At 39.9% G+C, this 12118-nt stretch overlaps 1 protein-coding gene across 1 annotated transcript in view; it reads right to left on the bottom strand.

Moving 5' to 3' along the window:
* Window positions 1-12118, bottom strand: part of uts2r2 (urotensin-2 receptor 2) — a 34937-nt gene continuing 22819 nt past the window's right edge. The window contains exon 9 of the mRNA XM_063481618.1: window positions 1-1274. Within this exon, the coding sequence (XP_063337688.1) occupies window positions 1123-1274 (152 nt within the window). The 3' untranslated portion in view covers window positions 1-1122. The remainder of the gene's footprint in view (window positions 1275-12118) is intronic.

Genomic DNA, 12118 nt, shown 5'->3' with positions numbered 1-12118 from the left:
TTTGATGGCTAGCTGACATTTTGTTTCTGATCCTACCTTTAAAAGAAAAAAAAAAGAAAAAGCCCCAAACACACCACTGTTAAATGTTGACAAAGAGAGTAGCATTAACATTTAAAATCACATCAGAGCATAAAAACTGAAATGGGTGTTTGGCATATAAAATAAACACAAAATTATGGATCCTAAAATCAAAAAACTCCAGAATCGATAAAGAAAAAATGAGAATGGAAACGGTGGGTGGTTCGGTGCAGCTGTGTGAAAAATAAGAAAGGCGAGGATGATGACTTCCCAACCACGTGATAGTCTCAGATCAATCAAGAGATTCCTCAAGTGGCTGGCTCACAAAGGAAGGGCGGATAAGACTCTAGTAGCAATCAGCAGGAGCAGAGACGGGTATAACACTGGTTAATTGAATTTAAAAAGTAGTAATACATAAAGGTTTAATATTCCAGGCTGCTGGTTTTAAAATAGAAAAGTACAGAGAAGTATGACTAACAAAACCAGGCAAACTTTTGATGTCATTTTATTTCAAAACATCCTCAAGACTGCACAGAAGCATAAGGTAGGAAAAACCAAACGAACAGGACAGAGAGACGGTTCTTCTTAGAAGAAAATACCTCACGGGTCATAGGATGGGGTATGAGTGGTACTTGGTGATGAAACGTTGATTATTCAGTTGGCAGTTCATAAGTTCCAGATCTCTTCTTCAGGGAATCAGCAGCTCTCTTAAAATAAAAAACACAGAAAGGCAGAAAACAATCCTGCTTTGGCAGATTGCGAAAGCCTGCAGGGGAACTGAAAAACCCTTAAAACCAGCGATTAAGATGGTGCAGGAAAAAAAGACATTTCTGTAGAAAACAGGATAAAAACACAAGGGTGTGTAACAAACAGGAAAGCACAGAGGGAGACCACATGTGGCTCTTTTTTTCCCTGCTGCACCATCAGCAAGTCAATACTTGAAAAATAAACGGAGAAAATTGAAGATATTGACCGAGCAGATACAGAATACCAATGTAAAAATCCATGTAAAAGCTCTTTTTCCTTCCCCTTGTTCTTAATTCCTGCCTATTCTGCCTCTTTGTTGCAGGGCCTATCGGAACCAGTGGGCAGTGCTGTCATCCATCATCCGTGGATGCCTCGTGGCAGGGCAGGGTCAGAGATGGCGTGTGCAGGGTCGCAGGTGAAGGACACAGTGATGGCGTAGCGTGTCCCCCACGTTACCTTCTCCACGCGGTGGAGGTTCTCTGAGCCAGAAGAGAAGAAAGACACTCTCCCTAAGGGTGGGGAAAAAAGGAACAAGAGGAACTCTTTAGGAGAGAGGAAATGTAAAAGTGGTTCAGAGAAGCTGTTCAATATTTACCGATTCAGATCCAACACACACAGCTGGTGTTACCATGTGTTGAACAAGGCTTTGAAAGTCAGAGAAAACCTGTATTAATCTCAAGGTCGGTTGTTACATCAGAGGTATTGGCAAGGCAGAGATACGGCACTTGACGAATAGAAATCTTGAAGCGAAATCTATTGGAGAATGCTGTAAACCCAACTATAGAAGCTGCCAACCATGCCTCTTTTACGAGATGCGATCACAAAGTTATGGGATTACACTTCTACAAATCAAAAACAGCATTAGATTTAAATTTAGACGATCTGTCCTTCAAGGGCATCTTCTCGTATATCTCTGGACTAATTTAAGTGCCTCTGTGCGCAGGCCGGATCCTCCGCTGTGTCAAAATCACGATCAACTTGAATTAAATTGTATGAAAGTGGAGGGAGTTGCAGGAAGATAAATCTGGCAGTGAGACAGGTGGTGAGAAACGATTATGCTGTCGTGGCCACAAACCTGTAGCATTTTTCATGTGCTGTGGGGGCTCTCAGACACACACGGCAGTGCAGGTCATTCCAGCTCAATATTCTCTCACAGATACTTCATAGCTTTAAAGGAGAACTCTGCGCTGGCAGCTCAAGCCCCGCCCACCCCCCCAGCAGGTATGCTCCTGTTTACAAACCTTACGTGATGTGCTGTGCTGGAAACTGGACATTTCAACAAGAGAAAGAGAGAGGGAAAAGTAGTCCCTGTATCATAATTCAATACAACAATGATCCTCTTCAAGAAAGCGTTTTCAGTTTGACACAAGCTGAGGTTTGCTTTCTGTGCACACTTGAGTCCCTGAACTTAGATCATGGTGAAATCACAGAACGCACAATGTCATTTCCAGGGATTTATATCAGCAGCACTGGAAGCTGTTCAAAGGCGTATGAGAAGATGACTTTAAAGTCAAACTAATATTAACAAAAAATGTTAAATTTTTTAATTATGGTCACATCTCATCTCAACAGTCAACCTAAGAAACATATACAAGTTGACTGGTTTAAACTCTCATAGTAAAGATGATGATGGTACGTCTGCTTGTTTTTAATGGCTGATCATTCACATGATTAGCATATTAACATTCGTTACAGAGCAATGCTAGGGTAAGAGAAGTGATTGTATCAGAAATCTGGATAGAGGTGTAGATGAAACTTGGGGCATGTGTACCAAAAATAAATCTGTGGGGGAAAAAAGATTTTTAAAACCGCTTTCTGGTAAAAAGTCAGCAAACTTTTTAAATGATTCTTATGAGATTTAACTGGCTGCAAACATTCAGTTTTTATGAATTACTGATCATGTATATAAAGTTATGGCCTCCCTAACCTGCCTTCAGATACGTATCTGGTCTTAACCCAAAATAAATGCCTAAAGGGATTATCAAGTGGCAAGACGTCAAGAAAGGTTGAAAACAGAGCGAGGACGCAGCTAGCGAAGCTTGGTATACACACCAGAGGCAGAATAAGCCGTTATTCTGGTTAAACACTTCTCATTAGTTTAACAAAGTTGTTCTCAAACTGTGGGGGTGGGGACAGAAAAACTTCAGTTTGGGCTTGGGTGACCAGGCTAAAAACCTGGAGTCAAACTGTATTGAATGAATATGATAAAAATTAAATTGCTGATACTTTTGTGCATACTGAAATTTTCTTTTATATTGTTGATTTATAAAAAATGTTTAAAATATGAGGAGTGTGAACTATTATTGACTTGAAGTAGTTTGCAAACGATTGGTTTAACCTGTTCACTGAGAAGACAGTCGTCCCTGGTAGAGCCCGACCAGAGATTTTTAACACTGATATTTGGTGATTTTAAAATCTGACACTGAAATAAAGGCTGATCGTTTTAATAAATTCCGATATTGATATTTTGGCAAAATGTTAATATCAGCCAATAATATTAACTCGCTGGTAAAATGGTAAGGTTCTCGTGACAACTCCAACTCTAACAAAATACATTCAGAAGCAGAAGTTTAATTGACTTGATGATAGCTTACTAAACAGCTATGCTGTTCATAGAGAAACTGCTATAACATCCAATTTGAAAGTGTTGGTATGCACTTTTAAAAAATTTGTATTGTTTTTTTTTTTTTAACCTTTCGACAGATTATACCTTGCTTATTAACCATGCTTCCAGGTTTAGACTAATATAGCTTATAAGCCTTAAAACAGTTCAAACACTCCCCCTAAAACTCTCACTGCAATCACAAACGCTGGATGTTTATTTAGAGTGAAACTTGCTGTTTTGTAGTTATTATGCAAAGCAAGGTAAACCATGTCCTCCCTCTGTCTGGTTGTAATATTTTCCTTTCATTTGCAAAAAGAAAGTAAATAAGGTGAAGCCATTATTTTAAAAAAAAAAAAAGTATTCGCAATGATGGTGGAGTCAAAAACCACTGATAAGGGAAGCGAACACAAAGACAAGCAGTTGGAAGCAATTTACTTATTCTAGGGTTTCATTTTATTGGACTGAAATGCATTCCTTTGACTGAAAAGTTTTTTTTCATTAAATAAACAAACACAGTCTGAGTCTGGGGAGGTTTCCTCAGGATAAATTCTCTTCATTTATCAGAAGCTCTGCGTCACCAGGTCATCTCATGAACTACTACCAGTTACTAGCCAGTGTTGTTTTACCTGTGCTCTGTGTTAGATAAGACATTTCCATTCAGTTTGGAAAGTTTAAGCAGCAAGCCCACAGTTGTAGATCGCAATTAAGAGATTTTTATTCAGATATCTTTCAGACTCTTGGTTTGCTAACAAACTTACAGTGTCTTAAACCTTTTGAAGAGGATATCTCATTATCTCATTCCATGAATAAAAAGCTGGAATCACTGAGCCCCCATTCTGTTGCTATAATTTCCCTTACAGGCGCCTTATACGTTTGTGTGTCTTTGTGTGTCTGTGTAAGAGAGTTTGAATCTCCCTGGATAGCATTAGCTGACGACATCAGAGGTGCTCACTGTATAACAACAGAATTTATGCTGCAAACTCTGAGAATAAGGGAAAAAGGCGAAGGAATTAAACACAAAAGTGCAAGCGTGAACACAATAAATACTCTAGTGTAGATAAGAGAATAATAGTAAATTCAAAATGCAGTTTTGAAATTTGATAATTAGGGGAAAAAGAATTGTGAGAAAAAACTAGAAAGTGCATTTTCTGAAGAAACTGCAGTGTGAATGCTTGAATCTGAATGTATGCACTGAAATGAATTAATTGCTGAATTTAAGTTAAAAATGTTGAATGAGAGAAAAAAAACCTGAATTTTTAACCTGAAAACAAAAGTGCTAAACTGCTAAAAGCTGAAGTGCACAAAGAAGTTGGAAAATAGCTGAAAGTCTTTTAAATGTAAATTAGAAAAACCTAAGTAATGAGAAAAGAAAATTTAGCGTCAGAAAACATCTGAATAAATATAAAAAGTTCATATTCTTTGATTAACTGAATGACTAAAATGTGATCCCTCCACTTGGATCCACAGAGTTTAAAAAGTTTAAATGTCTGAGCTTTGAAAGACACGGTGCTGGAAAGAGAACAACGATGGCGACGTTTTGAGGGTAAAATGATGGCTGTAGAGCAAACACTGTGGACACAGCAGCAGTTGAAAGAGAAGTGTTTAAGATGAATCTTGGCACAGTGAGAGACAGCGCTCGTTAGGCAGGCAGGTGTGAGCCTGGTTTCTATAGTGACTGCACCCAATGGCTCCATACACACGGACACAGACATGCACCTCACTTTTGCTGCTTAAAATGAACAGAAAAGTCAAGCCGAAACAAATCGCTCCCAAATGAAAAGTACAAGTCGTATTGACAAAATTCTTTCACCGTGAGCGGCAGCAATGTCTAGTCTACCTAATTCTCGGTTTTCATGCCTGTGGAGTTTATTATATGGACGTGGTGACAGTGTAAAGACACCATGCTCTTCTGATTTTCAAACGAACCTTCTGAGCCATTTTAACATTAGAGTCTATGGAAGAGTTGGAGGGAGTAGGCTGTGCTTTGGTGACATTTATGAAAGAACCATAACACCTAGTACAATAGTAAACACATTGGATGAAAGAGGACAGCGATGGCTACGTTTTGAGGGTAAAATCATACCTGTAGACGAAACGCTGCGGACACAGCAGCAGTTTTAAGAAAATATTTTAAGATTAATTCCCCCCCTGCTCTCACTCTACCAGTTGAGCTGTCTCACTCTAGCGGCAACATTCCGTCCCATACACACCCATTATAAACTCTGAAACGGGTGAAAAAACCTCATGAAACTTAAACTGGAACTGAAGAAAAAGTATAATAGATATTGAAAAGATAAATACAAGTTGAATAGTTGAATGTCTTGTCTTCGTTTTAAAGTTTGAATGGTGGCTCTATGTCAACGTATGTGGAAGTAGATACAGTTTGAAAATGAGTAAGTTGAATGAGGATTTGAAGGGTCTCCCCATTGAAATACATGGGAAATTTTTGTTGAAAAAAGTTGAATAATTTTAAAAATATAAATGTTATAAATGATAAAAGTAGAAGCAGTCATGTCCAAAAGAAGAGGAATCTAACGGTGTTTGAATGGTTTTTCTAAGTTGAACGGTTTTGAAGGAGATAGATGCCAAAAAACGTACGGAATATATAATAATAATAAAGATTAGAAGAACAATACTGTGAATGCTTTTACAAGCATTCACACTAATAAAGATTAGAAGAACAATACTGTGAATGCTTTTACAAGCATTCACACTAATAATTGCCCCCTACCCCTAATAACTGGTAGTGCCATCCTTGGCAGCATGAACTGAAATTGAGCACTTAAGATAACTGGCAATGAGTTTTTCCCCTCACTGTGGAAGAGGTGAAAAACTCAAGCCCACTCTTCTTTGTTTGAATTCAGCCACCCTGGAGGTGGTTGTTTGAGCATGTACGGCTTGTTGAAGGTCATGTCAAAGAATCTCAATCAGATTGGAGACCGGACTGTGACTGGGCCACTTCAAAACCAACAGTTTGTCATTTAGAGCCATTCAGAGATGGCCTTGCTGCTGTGTTTCAGATCATTGTCCCGCTGCATAACCCAATTTTGCTTCAGTTGAAGGGTACAAGCTGATAGCTGGACATTATCTTTTAGGGTTTTCTGGTAGAAGTCAGGTTCAGTCAGTTACACCAAGTTATCCAGGTCCTGAAGAAGCAAAGCAGCCACATAACTTCCACCACCATGTTTGACTGTTGGTATGATCTTTTTAGGTACTTACTTACTTAGTTTTACACCAGATGGAACGGGACTCAAACCTTCCAATGATGTTTTGTGGCAAATGTGAGACTTTGTTTTCTGTTTGGTCAACAGTGGGTTTCTCCTTGGATCTCTCACATGGAGGCCATTTTTGCCCAACCTCTTTCTTACTATTGATTTAGGAACTTTGACAAGTTAGCCGTGGAGTTCTTTAAATGTCGTTGTGTGGATAATGGCTCTCTGTGGTTCAGTGGAGTCCCAAAGCCTTAGAAATGGTTTTGTAACTCTTTCCACAATGATAGATGTCAGTGACTTTGTTTTTTTTTTTTCTCAGTTAATTACCAGGCCTCTGAAGAACTGTAAGACATGTTGAGGAGGTAATTTAGCCATTTAAATCAGCTGTGTTGGATCAAGGACACATTTAAAACCTGCAGGACACTGGCCCTTAAGGCCTGGGGTTGCCCACTCCTGCTCTAGCCTATAAAATACTGATGACCAATGAGTAATGCTGTTTTTTTATTAAGTAACATCAAATATCCATTTCTAAAATTACCTAATAACTACCTTACAATATCAGCCACATCATCTTGTCTGCTAGATTCTAAATAGTACTTTCTTCATTAAAAGCACAACTAGAAAGGTCTTCATAATAAATGCAACATGTTTATTAGCAGAAAAAAGGCAAAGCTGCTACTTCTTAAAAACAGAAAAACTATATGTTGTAATTATTGCTTTACTTGCAGTCTTTCCTAATAGTATTTTAGCACTTTGCGGTGTCATGAAAAGGAGTAAAGCATCAGTACATTTCTGTCATTTAAGGATTTGGGTTTCCACAATAGAAATTTTCCCATGAAACAGAAAACTTTAGAGAAACAATTCCACTACCTGAGCTTATTCTTGAAGCACCTGGGTCAACAATAAGTTCTACGGAGGAAATTTATCCTCCAAAGCTCACGCTTAAGTGATAGTACTTCCTAAAGATTGAGAGTATCTGGGTTTAGCTTGAATATGCTACCATTTACAGGATACGCAGCACTGCTAAACCTCTGAAGTCATCATAGGTGGCACTTAACATTGTCTTCACTAAATGTATAGGGAAGTTTTGCCTCATGCTACTCATGTGTCATGCCATTAACCCATGAATATTTGCCCATAATCACCAACGGGATGAGCAAGAGTACAGGTCTAACAGTAAAGCTGAACCATAGAGCTTCAACTGCCATCAAATGGCTTTAATAAGCTTGTCCTCTATTTCCGATTGTGATTGTCAGAAGCATCAGGAGAGAAGCTGATAGATTTTTGTGACACAGCATGACAAGAGCTAAATATTTTAACTTGTGCATCTACGCATTTGCCTCTCTTTAAATACCCTGTTGTAAAATTTAATTTGGATCTGAGCTTCCTTTATTATTTCCTGTGTTAGTTTATCACTGGTTCTTGAATATAATATCCATCCATCCATTTTCTTCCGCTTATCCGGGGCCGGGTCGCGGGGGCAGCAGCCCAAGCAGAGAAGCCCAGACCTCCCTCTCCCCAGCCACCTCCTCCAGCTTATCTGGGGGAACACCAAGGCGTTCCCAGGCCAGCCAAGAGATATAATGTCCTGGGTCTGCCCCGGGGCCTCCTCCTGGTGGGGCATGCCCGGAAAACCTCACCCAGGAGGCGCCCAGGGGGCATCCCTGTCAGATGCCCGAACCACCTCAACTGGCTCCTTTCGATGCGGAGGAGCAGCAGCTCTACTCTGAGCCACTCCCGAATGGCCGAACTTCTCACCCCACCTATAAGTGAGAGGCCAGCCACCCTTCGGAGGAAACCCATTTCTGCTGCTTGTATTCGCGATCTTGTTCTTTTGGTCACTACCCACAGCTCGTGACCATAGGTGAGGGTAGGGACGTAGATCGACTGGTAAATTGAGAGCTTCGCTTTTACACTCAGCTCTCTCTTCACCACAACAGACCGGTACAGCGTCCGCATCACTGCTGCCGCTGCACCAATCCGTCTGTCGATCTCCCGCTCCCTTCTCCCATCACTCGTGAACAAGACCCCGAGATACTTAAACTCCTCCACTTGGGGCAGGGTCTCGTCCCTGACCCGGAGTGGGCACTCCACCCTTTTCCAGCTGAGGACCATGGCCTCAGATTTGGAGGTGCTGATTCTCATTCCCACCGCGAACCGTTCCAAGGTGAGCTGGAGGCCATCACCTGATGAAGCCAACAGGACCACATCATCTGCAAAAAGCAGAGATGAGATCCTGAGACCACCGAAGTGAAAGCCTTCCGCCACTTGGCTACGCCTAGAAATTCTGTCCATAAAAATTATGAACAGAATCGGTGACAAAGGGCAGCCCTGGCGGAGCCCATCACCCACCAGGAACAAGTCCAACTTATTGCCGGCTATGCGGACCAAGCTCTTGCAACGGTCGTATAAGGACTGAATGGCCCGTAGCAATGGGCCAGACACCCCCATTGCTGAATATAATATGTACTTAATAATGTATAGCATTGATATTTTGTAGTACACTGTATGATTTTTTTAATTCTTTAATTTTATATAATAGAAAAGTCCAATGTATATAATTTTAAAGTCAAGTGAAAAAAATAGTTTTTTTTATTATTTCATGGAATTTTCTTTTTTCACAGAAAGGAAGAAAAGTGGTTTGGGAACTAGTTTGCTTCTCTTGTATGTCAACAACTGAGCATCATGTCAGTGTTTGACTGACAGCAGGCTGCGGTCCGGTAGCAGAGCGAGAGAAACTGTGATTAATTTTTGATGGATGGAGTGAGAAAGTAAGGACCACACGCCTCAAACTAGACCTCAGTGAGAGCTGCAGCTTTGTTTACATGGAGTTTAATGTGCTGCAACCAAGCAGCAAACCAGGCATCTAGCCTTCAAACTAATGTTAGCGCACTTTTCCCTGGTGATGTGTGCTTTTTGAAGCAGGAATGTGGGAAACAAGACATGCTCATCTTTTTAGGACAAGGAAGAAAAAGACTTAAGTAGTAAAGCTAAAGTGAGTTATTTTCAATATGCAGATGAAGCAGTGCGTGGGCTCTGTGTTTGACAGATACCACTACTACATTATGTCGGCTAAGTTCAAGGTTTGGCATCTACCATTGGTTAGTTAAATTTTTTTTAAAAAGGAGACCTTTTATGCATTTTATGCATTCCAAGCTTTTATGCATCAGAACACTTGAAATAATCAGATCCTTATTATATCTTAAACATTTGAATCCCACTGAAGTGCTTTTGGTTGATTTTAAACAGGCAGTATAAGCGCTACTACTTGTGCAAAAAATGTATACATTACTTCTAAAAGACACGGGGCTGGGTATGGGCCCTGATTTCTAGAATTGATTTGATTCGATCCACGATTTAAATTCGATTCAAATCGGGGAAATTTTGTCAAAAATATTATAATTCTGATCATTTATCAGTACTGACACTTGTGAGAGCTGTGTGAGAGCTTCTTATCGTGGTGGAAGCAAAACAGCAAAAGTAAAAGGGAATTCATGACGATGTTTGTGAAGCTTAGATTTGATCTTCTTTTGCTGCTGGTTCAGTCAATTTTGGTTGGAGAGTGATGAAACCTGCAGCTTCAGAATCTAGTGCAAAAAAAGATGTAAACACAAAGCGCCAATCCGCCGCATCAGAATCAGTGAGCTGTCGGCTTTCAGCCCCGGCGGCATGTCCGTGTACATGCCGTCGGGTGAGAAAGCCGACATCTCACTGATTCTGATGTGTCGAGTCTGCGCTTTGTTTTTACGTCTTTTTGCGGAATCCGTTTACCTGCTCTCGTTTGCTGTTTTAGTTTGGTTTGGTGTTTGGTGAAATGGTGAAATAGTTTTGTGAGGTTTAACCTGAGATTTTGTGTTTCTGGCAAAATACATTTATATTTAAAAATCGATTCAGAATTTTAATGAATCGATATCGCTTTATTCAAACTAAAATTGATTTTAATCGATAAATCGATTATTGAAACCCACCCCTAAAAATACAGTAATAAACTGTTAAAATTTCCACATGAGATTTAGTTCTACTAATAGTTTGTAAAATGTTTTTTTTTTAAGTGATTCTTACTTTTGACTGTGTTTAGGAAATCCTCTGTGGGTATTCAATCATTAGGATCAAAAGTTTGATGCCATATAAGGGCATGCAAAGTCAAACATTTTCCCTGAATACACATTTATTTTTTAACATCACAGTGAAATCTGCCATTTGGAGTCTCATAAAGTGATTATGTGCACCATGATGAATTATTTTCTTTTGTTGGGTATTATTCAAATGAATGAATTTGCCTTGAGAATCAACCACGGTTAAACATTCAGAGAAACAATGACCAAGTACAAAAATGTCTTCTAGATAAATGTAAACGCCATTAACGGGAAGTGAACAGAAAAAAAAAGTATGTCAGAACACTTGAGACAGTAGGAGAAAAAACCTGCAGAAACACTGCCGTCTCTCTTGGACCTGCTAATTAGAGACTTTTTTTTTTTCTAAGATCCAATTAATACCATCACAGAGGTGCTACGATGCGTAATAGTGATCAGCACGAAATGCTTCAAGTAATGCCACCAGTCTGTTTTTGTTTTTAATAATAAAAAACAGCCACATGCTGCTGATTAGCACTTAATGAGCTCTTGAACTTCACAGACCCAACCGGGATGAGTGCACAATTCTAACAAGATGCTAAACGACGCGTGACTCATCCAGTGCCGATAACAAAATCTCCTGCTGGAGCGAAACGCCTCTTTAGACTGCCGGCACAGTCACAAGGTGCGCAGCACATTGACACAATGTCCAGTCAATTTATTACTCCCACAGCCTTATAATTAATCAGCTGGGGAAGAATTAAAGAGGGTGTTTGGTGTAACCAGAGATGAAAGGGATAAAAGTAAGATAAAGATAGATCACGTTAAGCTTGAGCAGACAGGACAGAAAAATGTGCTCCCAGATGCAATTACCTGGATTACATTGTGACTGACTTCAATTTAAAACCCTTGAGAAGGCTGAAAGGAGTGTGGGCGCTTTCCATTTGTCACCATGCATCAGTCTAAAGAGCAGCTTAAGCGGATCCGTTTCACTCTTTTCTTTTAACGATAACTGGATATAGCTTAAGATGGCGAGTGCTGGAAAATGTATATCTGCTAAACATCATCTTATTAGCATTATCACTCTGAGAGTGTTAGCACCGTGAGCTTCAGACAAGAACAGAGCTGCAAAATGTTCTTGTTTTATTCACTGTGAAATTATTCTGGACATTTTCAGTAGCATTTGGGCGTCTCACCACTGGCTGTCTGTCGGTGTGTGTTAGGTGTGTGATAGACTGACAACCTGTCCAGGCTTCACCTCAGCTCCCATCCAGTGACAGCCAGGATAGGCTTCAATGCACCGCAAAGCTAAATGGGAAGAAAATGCATGGAACTCTGTCGAGCTCGCAATACATTTATACAGGCTTACACTCAATACTAAAGTCATAAATGATTTCACAAGAATCAAGTACAGATGTCATCCAAAGCTGTTTCCCGTCATTTGCAGAACAAGAAGGAGAAAA

The sequence above is a fragment of the Pelmatolapia mariae genome, linkage group LG8 (assembly GCF_036321145.2).
Source record: "Pelmatolapia mariae isolate MD_Pm_ZW linkage group LG8, Pm_UMD_F_2, whole genome shotgun sequence".
Taxonomy (NCBI): Eukaryota; Metazoa; Chordata; class Actinopteri; order Cichliformes; family Cichlidae; genus Pelmatolapia; species Pelmatolapia mariae.
This window is presented reverse-complemented; position numbering and strand designations above follow the sequence as displayed.